This window comes from Micrasema longulum, unplaced genomic scaffold (genome assembly GCF_059751315.1).
Source record: "Micrasema longulum isolate JH-2025_06_02 unplaced genomic scaffold, ASM5975131v1 h1tg000408l, whole genome shotgun sequence".
In the NCBI taxonomy this organism is placed as follows: domain Eukaryota; kingdom Metazoa; phylum Arthropoda; class Insecta; order Trichoptera; family Brachycentridae; genus Micrasema; species Micrasema longulum.
Genome location: NW_028277608.1, coordinates 283881 through 304613, shown reverse-complemented (window position 1 = coordinate 304613; position 20733 = coordinate 283881). Strand labels below are relative to the sequence as shown.

At 35.2% G+C, this 20733-nt stretch overlaps 1 protein-coding gene across 1 annotated transcript; it reads left to right on the top strand.

The window, feature by feature from the left end:
• Positions 1–15330: 15330 nt before the first annotated feature.
• LOC148281780 (uncharacterized) lies at positions 15331–20367 on the top strand. Its single transcript, XM_088226116.1, has 2 exons — positions 15331–15499; positions 16946–20367. Exons 1-2 carry the CDS (start codon positions 15331–15333, stop codon positions 20365–20367), a joined length of 3591 nt encoding a protein of 1196 aa, XP_088082242.1.
• The last annotated feature ends 366 nt before the right edge of the window (positions 20368–20733 follow it).

Below are 20733 nucleotides of genomic sequence, written 5' to 3'. Positions count from 1 at the left end.
AAAAGCATTATAGTTAGAGCAAGAACAATAGAGGAAAGAGTGTTGTCCTCCGTGGTGTAGCGGTTAAGACCCTTGACTCACACACGGAAGGTTCCGGGTTTGATTCCCGGTAAGAACACTAAAATTAAAATGTGATTTTTCTCAAGCCTGGGTCTTCTGTGATGTAATTCACCACTGTAATTGGGCCTCCTGGCCTGTAGTGGTGCAAAAAAAAAAGTTAAAAGTTAGTGCTACAGACTGGCAGATGGAATAAATACTTATTTCTTGTCCCGTGAAAGCGGACATTGATATTAGTTTTGGAGAGTAGGTTAAAAGAGTATATTTATAATACGTATCTTTTAAATACTGTGTAAAAGAACTCCCTCGAGTAAATGTTAACCTTTGGTTGCTTGAGGTTAGGAAATGTTTTCCTGATAATCACTATCTCTTTTTATCTTATTTGAATTATGTGTCTTGTTTAGTGGTCCAATGAGATAACATCTCTTTCTCTCAAATGAATCATACATGTATTGTTTGTTTAAAGGTTTTTGATTTTGTATCACTTTTGGAAATCTTGCGGGGCAAAATATTTCATTACTTATTATATAATATACTTCAATATTCGATACGAAATTTCAGATGTGTTAAAGTTAATTTGAAGATTATAAAAAAATCGTGGTAATATTCATGGTAGCTATCGTTATATTAATTGATTAAGTGCAATTTTTCGGGGTTCTTTTTCATTTGAATGCCGCATGCCGGTTGGAGTTTTGCACTTTTCAGCGAAGTACCAAATATCTTCGCTTGTTGTTTACAATATTTAAAAAAATAATTTACCCTTAGGAAAACTGGTTCACTCTCATAAATACTACCACCCGTAGCTTAATGCAGTACAAAATTGCACGATATTTAAGAACTAAGAGGTAAATCACTAGTTGCGATAAAACCCTAAGTACACAGTTTCTATCATTATCAAGTTTCAAAAAGATTAAGAACTAGTAACGAAACAATTCGCATTCAAAATAAATTTTATTTTTAAACACATGTTTTATTATTGAAAAATCATCATGATCCCGCTTTCCACTTCTAGAGGTACATAGTGCACTAAATTGGTCAATTCAGCGAAGTTTGATCATCTGTCACATCAATGTAAAGTAATCAGTCTTACGCTGTAGGTACTAGTCCATGTAAACCTGTTTACTGTCTACACAGAAACTAAAAATTAAAACTCAATTTAATACTATATATCTGCATGTGACAGGCGTCTTTTATTTATTTATTCATTCAAAATTACGCTAGTTTAAATATTAATGAACTTATAAAGATTCTTCACAACAATAAAGGTTTCAGCTCTTTAACTTCACTTAAATCAACAAATGGAAGAACTGAAGAAATATGGATGTTCGAATATAGACAAAATGTTGAATGTTACACAGTGTGTAAAGTGACTACTTAAACCAGCCAATGACAGGTCATAAGCCATGTAAATGCCTAGACTTCTATGTTCCCTTATTTAAGGTGTTCTCCATCCCTGTTGTAATGTGTTGATCTTATAAAGGCTTTTTAGGCTATGCCCGTGTCAAGCCATAATAAATAACGATAAAAAAACATAGTAAAATTAATTAGATTAAATTATAATGACATGTCATGCAATAGATTAACAATCTAAAAAAAAAGGTTTAAGCTAAAAATCGTATTTATCCTTGCTACGCGAAGTATGAACGTGACGACAATACAGCAATAAATCCGTATAAGAGAGAGCACGAAGATAGAACTCATAACATGAAAGACAGAGACTTTGTTGTGTAACCGGTGTTTGTGAGAAAAGAGATTCACTTGGTTATTGACAGGAATGGGAGGTGCACGCACGCACTTTGGATGACCGGCGTATTTATGATTCTTAATTTATTTTGCTGTAACAGAGTTAAATTTTTTTTTTTAATAAATAAGTGAAAGTGAATTATTTAACAGTATGTCCCTATGTTTTTTTTTTCAAATATCTGAACTTTATAATGTATATTGTTTTTTGTTTGTGATAACACGATTATACATATCCGCGCGCAAAGGAGTTATTTACCATAGTCTTTTTAGAGTTAACATTGTATCGGCAATTATTAATCGTTAAAAATTATGATTTTACGTTTTATTTATGTCTGCATACATTGATTGCTGATAGAATAACAAAAAATAGTGAGAAATTTGTGACATACGAAGTTTGATTAAAAGAAATACACGGAATATTAATTTGAATTTAGAATTTAAACACATAATTATCTTGAGAGCTGTCATACTCTTTTTTAATATTAAATCTTACCTTGCGGCTAATAGTCTCAGGTAGAACTTGTTCTTTTTGATCTCAAGGTTCCTTGAAGGATAACATGGGTCCTTAGTTACTTTCCATTAGGTATTATTGCAAAATTCTAATAAAATACTGAATCTCTTGCTTGGTTGTGAACAACGGTGGGAAAAGACAGAATAAAGTGGTTCATTTCAAGTTTATTTATTACAAATCAGTAAAATATAGTTTTACAGACAACGGACATATATGTTTCTCAAGATGTTCAACAATTATTTATGAGGAACTTAATTATAGTAAACAGGATTAATAATAATTGGAGCAGAGATCTCTCCTAGTAAGAATTAAAATTGAAAATAGCCCATTATTAAAAGGATTCGAAATTAACCTACAATGATTACTTCTAAGTGTCCTAGAACCGAAAATAATTTGGGCAGCGGTTCCCCGTAATGAGGACAAAGATTTGAATAATCCTGCGTATCCATTAGTTCACTGTAGTATTACATTAGGAGTCACTAATTTTCGAAGTATATTTCCACCAACCTTTATGAAGAGATGCACGCGAGGTACTCACATAATCCTCTAAGAGATTCGAACCATTCTATATTATTTTACTTGAGAAGGAAGTACTAGGAACACCAGCGATTACGAAGGATCCTAGAAATGGCGTCCTGTGTCGATTTGCCATTGAGGAGAAAAACTGCTGAGTCACGCCTCTGCAGGATGAATCAAAGAAAATGTCGACAACTCAGGTTCAAGGGCGAGATTCCAGGGTAACCTGACTCTCCATACTACAAAAAAATGTATTTCTTTACAAACGGCTCGAGAAAGTAAGTTAAAAAAAAACAACAGTTCCGTGCTGTATACTGTACTTACTAAATGGAGATTTGTTAGTTGTTACGTGGTGTATAAGGCTAAACAGCCGTCATAATGGATTCTAGCTTAAAATGATCATACGTATCCGATCTGTGGACAATAATGAAAAATTACAAATTTGTATAAGCGAAACAAGTTGATTTATATATTCGAAAGTTGTTGAAGACTTACCGGAAGCTGGTTTAATGAGAATACAAGTTTTTTTTGGGCACAGCTCAACATGGTGCATAGGGAATTATACCAAAACTCCCATAGTTATTTGCGAGGGAAAACTGGCCTAGCGCGGCGTGGACACTGCTCGCGAACCAGATTGCAACTGGCTGGCTCGCCAGCGGCGAGTACTACGGCCCTGTATTCAAAAAAACTAGTGTGGTGGGAGGTATCACGTGACCGCCGCAGAATGACCGCTGTCGGGTAAAGTGTTTATTTACGCGATTGATTTGTTTTCTATATTCAATTTTACTTTTAAACTATAACGGTTCTGATTATCTTATAGGTATAATTATTTTTGTCGCGGGACGCGACAGAGCCTATTTTTCCTGGATTATTAAACGTGTTAATGTTTGTAACATTATACGTCATTTCCAGCTATTTTGACGCATAATTGTTTATCAACAGACAAAACAGTAAGACGCGTTTGGTGTGATAGGTGAATTTTTAAGATTACTCCAGATTAAAAATAACGCCCGCTCACGGCTCACGGCTTGTTTGCAGAAAAATCGAAAAAATAATAGTGTACTATGAAATGATGACGTTTTGCTTCCATAGATAAGATAAAGATTGAATCGCTGCCGCTGCCGGAACAGTGGGTCATAACAAAAAATGCGTAACGTTTTGACTTTATAAAATGATGTATTGAGTGTTAACATAAGTCTGTCCCAATATTTTCTTAAAGCAAACGCTTTATTTTCAATCTCAAAGAGTATGACCAAGTATCACCCTCTTACACTGAACTCAAGTGGCTTCATTTTTATCAGCGCATAAACTTTCAATCTTTCTCACTTTTTTATAATATTTTTTACAACCTTTGCACTCCAAAATAGTATTAAAAAAATATTATCTGGCTGAGAATTTAATTTGCCTTTCTGATCATGGTCTTTTGATTCGCTCTTCTCAGGAGAGAGCATTTTCCATTTCTCGACATAGCACATCATTTTTCTGCAATTATTTTTCTGTTCAATATGCTAGATTTTGAATGAGCTACCCCATCATATAAAATCTTTAAGAAACCCCTAAAATATTACTCTATATCCTTGGAATCCTACACTCACTGTATTTTAATATTATGTATATTTTTTGGGTGATACCGTGTATGTTGGATTTGATCCAACATACACGGTATCACCCAAAAAAGATACATAATATTGATAACAGTGACCGTGAAAACCTTCGCACCTATTTCTCACTGTATTTTATTGTTTTTTTAAAATATATTTTTTTTATCCCTTTTTTTCCTTGGTTCTTCTTTCTCTCTCTGTCCAAACTCATAATCTGATTCTACATTTTTCATCCTTTAATATATATATGATAATATGTAGTTTTTTAAAAGTTAACATATGCAAGCCTTATATCTCCAGTAATAAACGGATATTACTTTTTATTGAGGTTTACTCCAAATTTTTTATCAACTCTTCTTTGGACTAGTATCTTTTTGGATGGCTGGAAGATATTGCTTTTAACAAAAAGTCCGCCGAAGAACTTATTCATTGTATTTGAAGATTTAAATAAATATAAAAAAAAAGTTGTGTCTATTTTTTCCAAATGAACCAAACATAGGGCAAATAACATTGAATCACTAAATAATCTATTCTTCTTTATTATTTTGTAAAAAATTAGTCAATAATGTATTCTTTTTATTTGTCTTCTCCTTTATTCCCCCGATCGAACGCGAACATAATTATCGTACACTTATGCATGTAAATGCACACCTTTGTCTACTTAACATTCTATTTTGAAGGCTCGTTATCATATATCATAAATATTTTAATTTTTCTTATTTATTTAACGTTTTTTACATAATGTTTTTTGTATGTAGGTAGTTTTGCTTATATAATTCAAGTTACAAAACATATTCAATTGAATATAAAAATGAAAAAGCTGAACATAAAAAGAAAATAGCGATTAATATATTTGTACATAAATAACCTTAAATCAATAGTATTACTCAATGTGAAAAAGTGGTAAAGAGGAAAGAGGGAAGGAAGAGAGATTAAGGGAGAGAAAGGAGATGTTTCTTTAGACGTGATTAAAACAGAGATACCGTAGTAACATCTGTAATAGTGGATGAGAGATGATTGTACTATGTTTTAATGACTGTAACGTATAAGCAAACACAGTGTAGATCATGAAATTTTATTTCGAATGACGAATAGTCTTTACCACTAAGTTTTACATTTGATTTTACTGAATTCAAAATTTAAGAAAAACGTTTGTTTCAATTCATAAGTTTTTTTTTGAGACCTAAATAATTTCTTGTCCATACAAAAAAGTAAGTGTTTTTATATAAAAAAACCCTTCATGTACTAAATAATGATACTGCCTGCTAAAAAACAAAAGAGTAAAACATCATTCATAAAGGTTCAAGATTTACAACGAATTTTTATCTCGTAGTTTTCTTTTTCACATGAAAGTGATTTGTCACAGTTTTTCCTACTCCAACTTGATGGACACGCCATGCTTTCTAGCTGTCATCATTAGGTTCCACCCTTGAGATATCATGATGGATACAGAGGGTACATTAACGACGGAATGCGAGGTGAATTAATGCCGAAACTCGATTATTATAAGTCAGAACACTGTACGGAGTCGTCCCCCTGGGACATGTGCCCGAATCAAACCAACAAACAACTTTATACATCACCACGAACCTTTCTGGTATTCAGGTATGGTGTTGGTCCCAAGAGCTGAGGTTTTACTAGAATGATTGGAAACACAAAAATATGGTTTTGCCTACAAGAACACATTTTTATGAATGACATCGATTTTTTTCTTCTTCGTCACCATCATCATCATCATCATAATTGTATTCATCATCATCATCATCATCATAACCACCATAATTGTATTCGTCATCATAATCATCATCATCATCTTAACTACCATAATTGTATTCGTCATCATAATCATCACCATAATCATCCCCATCATCATCAAAACCACCATAATTGTATTCGTCATCATAATCATCATCCTAATAATCCCCATCATCATCGTCATCATCATCATTATCATCATCATAATCATCCCCATCATCATAGTCATCGTCATCATTATCATCATCAAAATAACCACCATAATTGTATTCGTCATCATAATCATCATCATCATCATAACCACCATAATTGTATTCGTTATCATAATCATCATCGTCATCATCATCATCATCATCATCATCATCATTATCATCATTACCATCATCATAATCATCCCCATCATCATCGTCATCATCATCATCATCATTATCATCATCATAATCATCCCCATCATCATGGTCATCGTCATCGTTATCATCATCATAATAACCACCGTAATTGTATTCGTCATCATAATCATCATCATCATCATAACCACCATAATTGTATTCGTTATCATAATCATCATCGTCATCATCATCATCATCATCATCATCATTATCATCATTACCATCATCATAATCATCCCCATCATCATCATCATCATCATCATCATCATCATCATTATTATCATCATAATCATCCCTATCATCATGGTCATCGTCATCGTTATCATCATCATCATAACCACCATAATTGTCATCGTCATCATAATCATCATCATAATCATCCCCATCATCATCGTCATCATCATCATCATCATCATTATCATCATTATCATCATCATAATCATTCCCATTATCATCGTCATAGTCATCATCATCATCATCATCATCATTATCATCATCACCATCATCATCATCATCATCATCATAATCATCATAGTCATCACTATCATCATCGTCATCATACCTACCCAAACCGTTTAGTTTGAGAAAATTACAAGTACATGGACATATTGAATCTTACAATTTTATACAAAAATTAAAAACAAAGATTACGAAATTAAAAATACATAAAAAATATCACTATACCATGAAGAGGGGAAAGGGATGAGAAGGAAAGAGGAAAGATAAAGGAACAATTTAAATATTTAGAAAGTGACATTTCAATCTTGACTTAAATGTTAGTTTTTATTGCTCACTAGTTCGACCCCATCTACAACACGCTTCTCCTATTTGGTCTCCATTCTACAGGACTCATATTGACCATATCGGAACTGTCCAACACCGTTTTCTAAGAAAAGTGGCATGGTTGCTCGGATTACAAAGGGGTAATTATTCTTATTTTGAAATAGAGCAATCTCTTAATCTGTCTTCATTGGTGAGACGTAGAACTGAGATGGACCTTATATGCATTTTCAAAATACTTAATGCTTTAAGTGATGTCCTATCTCTGTTGCAATTAATTTCTTTTCATGTTCCCAACCGTGTCACCAGAAGTCAAAATCTGCTATTTATAAAATCTTCTAAGAGCAACTTTGGTTTTTATGCCCCAATGTCCAGAATGTGTAGATTAGTCAATTCATCACACGACTTGGAATAGTTTGGGATAGATCTTCCGGCTTTTCGTAGATCTCTTCGCGACTAAACAGTGTGGGATGAAGTTGGATTGGCATGGTTTAGCTCAAAGTTTTTGGTCTTTCGTTTTTTTTAATATATTGTATGCTATTATTGTTTTGGCCTTGTTTGTCTTTGCTAAATAGTTTTAGGTTTTTTTTGTTCAGTTTCTTGAATTTATGTTTCTTCATGTAACTGTTGTAATTGGCTGAGGCCGTATATATTTAATAAATAAATAAATAAAAAAAGGGCGTCTCTAACATTAGCGGGTAGATTATTCCTCAATCGAGCAGCTACTTCTGTAAAAGAGGAGGCAAGAAAATAAGAGCGATGAAATGGTATTAAAGGGTTCTCTCGTTACTAGACGATGATGATGGTGATGATTATGATGAAGATGATGACCTGGATAAAAAAAGTGCATCGAAGACTATTAGGAAAAATTGCTGAAAGTCTAAGCTTTCCAATGATGTATTGCTTGTTGTAAATAAAAATGTTTTTTTTTGTGAAAAAAAAAGGGAAACTTATTTTACGGACAACCTTTGTATATGCTCAAATATTTAAATTTTCAGACCATTTCCTAAAAGTTCTAAGGAACTTGTGCTGGAAAAATGGAAATTGAAATGTGGTAGAGTGGGACTTGAACCCGAGACCTATGGTCTGTAAATCCACAATACTACCACGGGACCACAACCACATTCGTTAACCTTAAGGCCGTTTATATGTCGACGGTACAATAGATATGACAATATTATATTGTCCCAGCTCCGTGAACAGCCTCGACCGCGCGAGTTCACGAAACGTATTATTTATTTTATTCCAAGATGTACTGAAATTGTTAAAGAACGAACTAAATAATAAAAAGGCATGTATTCTGCGTCCATTGTGGTAGATGATCGCGCCAGTTACCACAAAGAAGATTCATCTCTACTCGGTTATCGTTTCAGGATCCAGAGTCTTACCTGAGCAGCCATTGTCCAAAGACTCGGCTCGGATTCTAGTTTTGTTTCACACACATAACTGGATTCCTCGGAAGTAATTGAAATAAATCGTCACACAAAAAAACAACTTTGATGTCTTTTCGGAAGAAATTAAGTTTTATTTGTAAGACGTTGATAAAAAAATACTCTTGTGTTTTCAATTCAACTGTAATGATTTTTTGGGATCAGCTCCCTCTAAAAATGCGTTCTATCAGGCGTCCCAAGCCAAACAAAGCAACTTCGACCCGAGCATGAATTATTCATTATACTTTTCTTTCACTGTCAATGTATTATTTTTGTACAGATTTCTTTTGTCGGATCATCTTACATTGCAAAACAGGCACAAAAGACTACGAATGATTGACCCTCTGTCCTTGTGTGCCCTTTTTCTTTTTCATTTTAGATTTATTTCGGATTTTTTTTCTGTTTTCGCTTTCACGAATTTTCATTTCCAATTCGGTTCAAACGAGAACTTTGGACGAATGTTTTCGACTCGGTGGCTACTCGTTGGTGAAAATCCTAAATTAGGAAATCGGGTCGAGATAAGTCCGCCTTGGTGTACAAGTTATCGAGTTTGACAACCACGTTTTGGGTTCAATTTCTGGAAAGATGCACATAAAATATTCATCGTAACGGATGTTTCTTTATAATCTGTACCTAAAGCGCTAGACAGTCCATTTTGACATTTTAATCAATTAATCAAGTTACCCTGCAATTTTAGGACTTATAAAGTACCTCATTTACCACTTAATGTGAAAGGGGAAATAATTTTTTAAACTCTTACGCTGTAAATTTAAAAAAAAATACTTCTAATGTGTTTTAGTATAAATAAGGGTATGAGAAGCAAACAGAAATCTCAAATAGCACAATGTCCTTTATTTTTATGGATAAAGATATTTTATAATGCGCTAAAATTTATGAATATTGATTTTGATTTGTATTATGGAAAACTAATTTAGCACAAACGAGTTCCTAATTAACCAAGGCCCTAAGAACTTCTAAACTGAAACCCTTAGAGCCTAGTAAATAAAGCCATTAGAACAGATTACTAGAAGGCCCAAAAGGCTGCATAAATGAGGCAGAAAGTGTAGAATTTACTAGCATGTAAGTGGGCGACAGCTGACTGTTATTATCTTAAGTTATCGATTTTTTGCTATTCCATTGTTGATTGTTTACTTATCAATATTTTTTCGTAGATACTTAAAAATATTGCATCTGTAAATTTTGTGTAGTTTTGATAGCATTATTCTGAGCTAGAGATTCTTTTTTATTCAATTTAGATTGCTTCGAACAACAAAAAATAAATTGTGAGGCCCGAAGGGGCAATATTTCAAGGTACTCGAGATTCAAATCCACCTCTGCTTGGAAGGCCGATCAACTAAAGCCCGCAGGGCTGATAAAACGAACCTCGAAGGACCAATTACATGAGTCCCAAAGGGCCGAATTTCCTAGCGTGTAACAGTCAGCAACAGCCGACTGTTGCCTGCTAGTAGATATTTATCAAATCTACTAAAAGCAAAATTTGTTTTTGTGTCCTAATGTCCTGATGTGTCGATTATTTTGAATTTATCGCACATCTTGTAGTTCTTAAGAACAGACGTTCTGTTATTTTGTAGATTTCTTCACTACTAACACAGTGTGGGATGAAAAAGATTGGCGTGGCTTAACTCAAAGTTTAGTATATAAATCGTATTTTTTCAATTGAATGTTTACCATTGGCCTTGTTTGTTTTTGCTACATTCATATTGTTTGTTCAATTTCCTGTTTACATGTTTTTTCATGTCAGTTTTATAATTGGCTTAGGCCGTTAATCTTAGATATAAATAAACAGTAAACAAACCAATTTTTTGACGGTACTCTGCTTAAAAACATCTTGTTATTATTTTCTAACATATAAAGATAAATATTTGCTCCATTGAATATTCTTGTTTAACACGAAGTTTTATTTTTACGATAAAAATATAAGTAAACATTTATTTTCAAGCCACCGAGAAAGCTTCATAAACAAGGCGCGAGTTCTCTTTGTAAAATGCCTTAAAGCTAACGTGGTTTAAAAGAGGGTGTTTGTGTTTGATGTAAATAATCGGATAGGATTAAGTGTGTATTTTTTTCAAGGCTCTTAAAATCCTACAGAAGGCTTTCTTTTAGCGTAGTGACAGGAAATGGGAGGACGTTTCTGCCAACTTCCTGCGAATTATAATCTCCCTTTTAGGAAACAGGTTTGTAAATAGAAGCCTTGAATTGAGGCAACTCGAAAACACTTCGAGCAAGCAAACTTTCTTACTTTTTATTTCTAATGCTTTATTGTTGTATTCACTTACGTTAAAAAGGAAAAGTTTTCAAGTAAAAATGTTCATATCTGACAAATAAAAAAAAAAGTGTTAGTCACATTATTTTTGTGACAATTATAAGATTTTGTTCACAAAGTAGGTTGACACCTAAAATACGACTTTAAATATCACTTGGGAACATATTCTGATCTTTATAAATATATAATTCTTCTTCACGTGTGTATTTTATTTATTTTATTTTATTTTATTTAGAAAACATACAGTCATACAAAATCAGTATTAAAAACAACAATTTTTTAACATAAAAAGACCAATTAAGTTTTCATAAATTAAAAAGATATAAACATTAAATGTGACAAAAAATAAAAAATAAATAAGAATTTTAAGTGAAAAAAAGATAATTGTTGACATTTGCGTTTTCCATGGAGGTAATAAATTAAAATAAATAAAAATACCGAATGTACACTCCGAGCCATCCACGCACACACATGAACGCACATATAAAACATACACAAACATATACATTACATGCGGCACATATGCATAGCATAAACCACTCAAGATGTACATTCAGCAACTATCCCAAATAATCGACCCCATGAAGAAATTTTCTGTACAAATGCAACGTGCAGTTAAAAATGTCTACATCAATACTGAGTCCGTTATAATTTCTACAGGTGCGTCTAATGAATGAATTCGAGGTAAAATTGTTTTTACAAGTTGGTACATAAAAAAGGGAATTAAATCTAGTATAGCGAAGAGGACAACGGAAACCAATATTTTGTAAAAGATACGGCGAATCAACTATGTTATTGAGAATTTTGAAAAGAAAAATTAAATCATATCTAAGGCGCCTTTTTTGTAGTGATTCTATATTAAAATTGATCAAAGATGCGCCGTAATCATTTTCAATGTTACCAAAACGATATTCCAGGCTCCTTATAAATTTCTTTTGAATGTTTTCAATTTGATTAATATATACATTATATTGAGGGGACCATACTAATGAAGCGAATTCGAGTTGACTTCGCACATAAGTATAGTATGTCACTAAACGTCTCCTAAACGGCTGATCCGATTTCAATGAAACTTTTCGATTTGTTGAAACATTGTGATTGAGTGGGTTCCTCAATGGTTAAAATTTCCAATTTGACCCGGTAGGTGGAAAAATCGAATACCGAAAAAACGTTTGCTGAAGCAGGTAACGCAGGCAAGCCAACGCAACGTTTGGGCAGGACAACGTCTATCGGGTCCGCTAGTTACATGTTATTTCATTTACAATTTTATAGTATTTATTCTTGTTATATTTCCATACTTTTCAATTGTTTTTAGCGGCAATATGATAGAAAAACGTTACTAAGAAGTCAAAAGATGTCGCTTATGAAAAAGCGGCAAAAAATGAGAAAAGACGCCTACTTTGACTAGATAATATAATGACTTAAAATTCAGTATTGTAAGTATTCACTAACATATGGCATAACATCGATTGATTTAAACGACTTCAAAATACATGCATAACGTACATTTTTGGTCTTAGGAAATATGATCACATTTCTGATTATCGTAGGCAACTAAAATGGCTCAAAACTAGACAGCGCGCAGCGGAGAGACTATTACTCCCTCTCACTTCTGTTCAATATATTTCATAGTCCTAACGCTTCTATATACCTGCGTAAAAAATGTCAACGCTTATCAGTTCATGATTTACCTCTGCGTTCTAATTCTCAAGGCACTCTCTTAATACCCATCCACAATTCTTCTTTCTTCTCTAACTCATATAGTGTCCATGCGGCTCGACTGTGGAATCATCTTCCATCCACCATCAAAAATGTTACTACATTATCTCTGTTAAAATCACGTCTGAAGAAACTTTTCTTTTCTCTTCCTTATTCTCTCATTCTTTCCTTTTTCCCATTGAGTAATAGTTTTGGTTTAAGGTAATTTATAAACAAATATGTTTATTTCTATTTTTATATATCTTTAGCCATAAACATTTGCTTTAAATATAGCTTTTAAATATGTTTTTTCTATTGAATATGTTCTGTAACTTGAATTATAAAAATAAAACATTTATTTTATTGGTTAGTTGGAAGAAATTGCCATTTGGCAAAAAGCCCGCCAATGTACAAATAACATTATTTACAAAAAGTTAAATAAATAAAATAATGTAAAATGTTACACAGCATCTCGAGATATCTTAAACAGCCAATGACAGATCATAAGCCCTGTAAATGCCCATATTTCTACGTTCTCCAATTATTCATTAATATTAGTGAAGAAACCTATCAAATTAATACCTTCGTCTGAGTTGAGATATTGATGTGATATTTATTTTTTTAAATAAGTCTTCCTTAACAGATGGAAGAGTTGAGAAAATGCGAATGTTTAAACATGGGCAGAATGGTGAATGTTACACAGTGTGTAAAGTGGCCACTTAAACCAGCCCACGACAGGTCATAAGTAAATGCCTAAACTTCCTTATTCCTTCTCAATAATGTTTTCCCCCTATGTTGCAGTAAATTTCATGTAACGTCATTAAAAAAAAACACTTTAATGTGTTCAATAGATCGAGAATTCTTAATGAGTTTAACTCAATGCCTACTGGTATTGATACACCAAATGTACTTATTACCGGTAAGCTCAATGATTACTCATGGATGTAGGTTTCGCAGTACAGATGATAAAAAGCCCATACAAATTAAACGTAAATGTGATACTTTATATTAGTAAAGAAGCTGCAACCTCGGTGGAACACTGGTTAAGCCTACTTAATAGCCCGATTGGGGACATTCGTCCTCCACTTAGTAGCCAGGGTCTTTAAAGACCTTGACTTTGAGAGCAAAAACTTTGTTATTTACGGGATCCGTCAAAGTAGGTCTATACAGGTCACAGTGACGTAAGGAGCCTATTTACTGGGCCTAAGAACTGGATACAATTATTAAGAATAAGCATGTTAAGTCCACCTCCTGATGTAATGGTTTGTGCGTTTGCCTGCTTGATGGACAATGCTAGTGGTTTTGGGTTCAATTCCTGGGAAGATCTTAATGAATTATTGGTTTCAAATGTAGTTAAACACTTCAATTTTACTGTTTCTGAACTGGCACATGAAGCTTTATACTGGGAAAGTACATTTGGTGTACCAATACAGTGCCCACTGCATCATTAGGTGAACATGGGTGAAATGATGTTGGTGAGTTTTCAGATTTAAACAACATCACTTTAAACAAACAATGAAGTGTGATATGGAAATTGTCAAGTAAAATTTTATGCAAAATTGACTTTGGAACAGTTTAGACCTGTCATTAGAATTTTGTTTTAATGAAGTCAAGGTATAAGGAAATCGTCTTACAGACTTTCTTTGTAAAGTAAGTGTTTCGGATTCATTTTCTTTTATTCAAGTGTCAAGCCATTCCTTCCTTTGATTCCGGTGGTCCTTGTTTTGAATCCCAATATACCTACTTCTCCCTGACGGCGAGTCAAGAAAGCAACGCGTGACAACACAACAAAAAACCGTACCGCCAACAACAACGAAAACCGTACCGCGAGCGTGACAGTGATTTCGAATCACCAACATACAAAAACGTGCAAAGTGACCAGTGCAAACGATAACGGTGTCTTTCTGGACCAGTGCCAAAGGGAGGAAACCGTAAGTCCTTACTCCTTTCATTAATTCCAGGATTGACACTGAAAACCATAACGTCAATTAGTTACCTAAAATCAAACATTCCCTGTTTTCTTCGAACACGCGTATCGCGAAAGGGCAGGCCTTGTTTTACAGTCCCGAGGTCGAAGGTATCGAGCATCCAACATTTGGTCTATCTTGCGAACCGGATAATTAATATATTCGGACATTTTGCCCTTTCGCGACACGTTGTCGATGAAAATAAACCTGCATTGGTTAACGATTAAATTCTCATCGTATCATAACATATCATTAATTTATATTTATATATAATATATTATTAACCTATAATCATCGTAAAAACATTAACAACATTCATTTACATAAATCTCTGTGAGCCTTTTCGTCATACTCTTTTTTTATTTGCATCAAAACTTTTAAACTACCTTCTTCGCGCGTCAATAATAAGCGCGTGTACTGTCCCGCAAAGCAAACAATAATTTTTAGCAGTAGCATTTAGCATTTAGCATTAGCAACTTATAAATCATTTTCACTTATTTTAACTTAGAATCATGAGTGTTAGCGTAAATGTTTATACAACTAGGCGAAATCACGCGCTAAAAAGATTGAAGGATGCTTTACGATCGGGAAAAAACGCTATGTCGGATCCAGAAAACATTCCACGTTTTTTATCGTGGTGCGAGCGGCTAGATCCTATAATGGATATGTTTAACGAAACGCAAATAAAAATTTTGTCCGAAATTTCTGAAGATGAAGCTGCCGTAAGGGAGAACAATGAGATTCAGGAACAAATGGATGAAATCGTGTGTGAGATTTTTAGCATCAAGCGACTGGTTTTACCACCATTGAAGAAAGAAGTCCAGTCCGAAACGTGTGAAAAGAAGCACTACGCAAAATTGCCGCTAATAAAATTACCTTTATTTACAGGTCAAATAAAAGAGTTTCCTGCGTTTTATGATTTATTTTTAAGTTTAGTGCACAGTAGGAACGACTTATCTAACGTGGAAAAGTTCCAATATTTAATATCGTCACTATCAGGGGAGCCTGTAAACATTATGCGAGCATATCCAATCACGGCTAATAATTATCGTGACGCATTTGATGCGTTAATAGCGCGATATAATAATAAACGACATCTTGCATTTTTATGTTGGGAAGAGATTTTATACAATAAACAAATTACTACTAATACTCCTCAGGCGTTAAGAAAAATTCTAGACATTTTTATGGAAAATATTTCTATCCTAAAGGGATTAGGACTTCCGACATCTGACTGGGATTTTATTCTCTTTCACACTCTTTTGACTAAACTCGATAAAAATTCACGCGAAGCATTTGAATTATCCATTAAAGGGGTAGATTTTCCAGTGTTTTCAACATTACAAGAGTTTCTTGTAGAAAGATGTCAGGCTTTGGAGAGATCGCGTCTTTCTAGAGATCGTTCTCCTGACGTCATCGCCAAGAAGACTCTGTTTAACAAACCGAAATCCTCATCAACCTTATTGGCGAATACACAAACGTGTCCTTTGTGTTCGGAAAATCACTTTATATATTCATGCGAACGGTTTAAGGAGAAACCCACGAAAGAACGTTGGAATGTCGTTAAGCAACTAAAACTGTGCGTAAACTGCCTGAGATCAAATCATAACTTATCAAATTGCAAATCAACTTTCAATTGCAAAAAATGCAATTCTCGTCATAATACAAACTTGTGTTCTTCAAACGTCTCTGAAGTTCATAATTCACCAGAAGTTATCGCTTCCACTTCTAAAAATAATTATATCATTCCAGCTACTACTCTTAGCAATATGTATTCGGCATCACGCCCTACACCTTCTTTTGTCCTCTTAGCGACAGCTGAAGTTGAAGTAAGGGATTATTATGGCAATTATCAAGTCGTTCGTATTTTACTCGATCCTGGTAGTCAAATCAACATAATTTCAAATCGCTGCGTAAACAGATTAGGTTTAAAACGTTGTAAGGTAGATACCCCGATGTCAGGCATTGGTCAGGTACCTACTACCTCTTCTCATAAAGTAAGCATTGAACTACGTCCAGTGGGTAAACCAGATCCAGTATATTTTACCGAAGCTGTCACACTAGAGCGTATTTGCGGTGACATGCCAACCCACCAAATCACTAGTCAATATCGTCACCTATCAAATATTGTGTTAGCTGATAATCGTTATAACCAACCTCGTCCCATTGATATTTTAATAGGCGGTGAGTTGTTTCCCAAGTTTCTTCTTTCAGGCAAATTAGAAGGAGATGAAGTGGTTCCGACAGCCGTAAATACCGTATTCGGTTGGATTTTGATGGGAAGAGTCTTGTCTGCTAACTCGAGCAATCAAATCAATTTACTGTCACATTCATTGTCTGTAATTGATGACACCCGACTGGATTGTGCTATGCAACAACTTTGGGAGATTGAAAACATACCTAACATTGAGTCATCAAATTTCTCTATGGACGATCAACGATGTGAAGAGATGTACCAGAACACTCACTCCAGAGAGTCCGATGGGCGTTATGTAGTGAATTTACCTTTCCGCAATTCAGAGACACCATCGTTCGTCAATTCTTATTCAATTGCCCTGCGGCGATTCTATCATCTTGAAAAGCGCCTATTAAAAAATCATATTTTTTATAAGGAATACAATGATCATATCATGGAATATTTATCAAGCAATCATATGGAGCCCATTCCTCCCGGTGAATGTCAATCCTCATCTGCATATTATATTCCTCACCACGCAGTCGTGAAACCCGAAAGTCTTACGACAAAACTTCGCGTCGTTTTTGATGCTTCGGCCAAGGATGAGCGAGGTTCTTCATTAAACAACACCTTGTTGACAGGGTGTAAACTACAAACAGATATCGTAGAAATTCTTTTGAGATTTCGTCTTCATGCAATCGTCTTTACGGCGGACATACGTCAAATGTATCGCCAAATAAAAATGACTAAAGGTCATCAAGATTATCAACGTATTCTATTCCGTTGCTCTTCTAATGAACCCATTCGAGAATATCGACTCAACCGAATTGTTTTTGGAATTTCTTCGGCTCCTTTTCTTGCTATTAGAACTATGCATCAATTAGCACAAGATGAGAGAAATTCGTTTCCCCTTGCATCTAGCGTAATAATGAGAGACCTGTATGTTGATGACGTAGTATCGGGCTGTGATTCGCTAGAATCAGCTCGGAGTCTCCAGACACAATTAAACGGTATCATGTCTTCTGGAGGATTTGAGTTGAGAAAATGGTCAAGTAATGAACCACAGTTTCTGAATGCTATACCCGAAGAACACAGAGCTTCGTCACTACAATTCGATTCTAATCGTGATTTTATCAAAATTTTAGGACTTGAATGGAATTCTGCAGAAGATCAATTTATTTATCACATCAATCCGCTTAACCGATCATGCACAAAAAGAACTATGCTTTCAGAGCTAGCCCGTATATTCGACCCCCTAGGATTTTTATCGCCTCTAACATTCTTGGCCAAGTTATTAATACAACGACTTTGGCTGCTCGGGGTCTCTTGGGATAACCCCGTCCCGAGTGACATACATAACCTATGGGTAAGGTACACTACGCAATTACCTAATCTTACACAAATTAAAGTAAACCGACGTATAACTAACAACGGATCTCATGAATATCAAGTTCATGGATTCTGTGATGCCAGTGAATCTGGTTATGCCGCAGTTGTTTACTTACGCAGTTCGACAGCCAATCATCATCACCAGGTGGCACTTGTATGCGCCAAATCTCGAGTATCACCCGTAAAGCGCATGACGTTACCGCGTTTAGAACTCAGTGCAGCTTCATTATTAGCTGATCTCATGCATTACATTCTTAAAACACATTCAGAAACCAGCAATATAACAAAAGTATATGCATGGTCAGATTCAACTATCGTATTATCTTGGATTCAATCACAATCAACCCGATATAAGGTTTTTGTTGGAAATCGAATTTCCAACATTCAACGTAAGCTGCCGTGTGCTGAATGGAGGCACGTGCCTACCAGTCAAAACCCAGCTGATTGTGCTAGTCGAGGCTTGTTGCCCGATGACCTGATACATCATCCACTTTGGTGGATGGGCCCCTCATGGCTGAAATTGGAACTTAACGATTGGCCGAATTTGATAATTGGTAAATCTAATGACGTAGCAAGAAATATTGAATTAGAAAAACGACCTAACGTACTTGTTAACGACTCATGTCAGCGTCCATTAGAAGTGCTAATCACACGTTATTCTTCACTTAGAAAAATACAACGTATCGTAGTATACATATTACGTTTCATAAATTCTTCCCTTATAAAAGATAAAGCACTTCGTCAACCTACAGATCAGGAAATGCATAAGGCTTTGATGTATCTTGTAAAATCTGTTCAAAACACCGCCTTCATTGGGGAAATTCAGAATCTGAAACTGGGAAAAGATTTACCGAAATCAATGAGAAAATTAAATCCCTTTATTGACAGTGAAGGTATATTACGGGTCGGTGGGAGACTAAAATCTTCAGATTTATCATACGACGCAAAACACCCAGCTTTATTGCCTCGAAAACATAGATTGACTGATCTTATAATTCAGTGCGTGCACAGCGAGAATCTGCATCCAGGTTTACAGTCGGTACAATATCTGGTTATTCAAAATTTTTGGATTTTATCTGCAAAACGTGCTATTCGGCACATCTTATCGAAATGCTTCAAGTGCTTCCGGGCCAATCCTCAGTCATTGCAACCCAAAATGGCTGATTTGCCACGGCTGCGAGTCACACAACTTAAACCGTTTCAAACTGTTGGCGTTGACTACGCAGGCCCGTTTAACATCACGATGCATAGATATCGAGGTGCTCGTACCACGAAGGCTTATCTATGCCTTTTTGTTTGTTTTGCAACCAAAGCCGTACACCTTGAGTTGGCTTCAGACTTGTCATCGGATGCCTTCTTAGCGGCTCTGCGTCGTTTTGTGAGCCGCAGAGGAAGATGTAACCGCATACATTCGGATTGCGGCACTAATTTTAAAGGTGCTTACAAGATCTTGTCAAATTTGATGCGTGACGCCAGCGAAGCAGAACGCATTGAGTTCAAATTCAACCCACCCAGTGCTCCACACTTTGGAGGACTTTGGGAAGCCGGGGTTAAAAGCGTTAAGACCCATATATATCGAGTTATTGGAGCACAGATCCTTACTTACGAGGAACTCAATACACTCTTAGTACAAATCGAAGCAGTACTAAACTCGCGGCCATTATGTCCCCTGAGTTCCGATCCTAACGATTTAACAGCTCTGACACCGGGGCACTTTTTGACGTTGACACCATTAACCGTAGTTCCTGCTTCAGTAACTGCTCCGGTCAACAAGCTGCGCCGGTGGCAACTTATCCAACAGATGCATAATGACTTTTGGTCACGTTGGCATCGCGAATATTTGACCACATTGATGCAGAGATCCAAATGGATGCAACCTTCGAAACCCATCGAAGTCGGTCAGATGGTCGTCATTAAAGATGACTCAGTACCACCTTTACGTTGGCGTTTAGGACGAGTAATCGAGACGTATGCAGGAACTGACGGGATAATTCGAATTGTATCAGTGCAAACAGCAAGTGGTTTAATCAAAAGACCACTTGTAAAGTTATGCCCTATTCCGGATGAATGAGTATCGGGTTCTCATTCATAATCATCCCTCATAAGACATTGTTTATAATCACCCATCATCACTTATTATCCATATTCACGCAGTCACAATCGTTTTACTCAAACCTTCATCATATCATACATCACATTGGTCGGCATATTTCTTTAACCGTTAACCAAAACAGAACCATTTACTGGGAATATGCCGTCATATTCCGCAGCGCGGGGGAGTATGTTTCGGATTCATTTTCTTTTATTCAAGTGTCAAGCCATTCCTTCCTTTGATTCCGGTGGTCCTTGTTTTGAATCCCAATATACCTACTTCTCCCTGACGGCGAGTCAAGAAAGCAACGCGTGACAACACAACAAAAAACCGTACCGCCAACAA

Coding starts and splice junctions, on each gene's coding strand:
- LOC148281780 (XM_088226116.1), top strand. CDS start 15,331: ATGTCGGATCCAGAAAACATTCCACGTTTTTTATCGTGGTGCGAGCGG. Junction 15,500..16,945: donor ACAAATGGATGAAATCGTGT/GTGAGATTTTTA, acceptor TTCTTCTTTCAG/GCAAATTAGAAGGAGATGAA.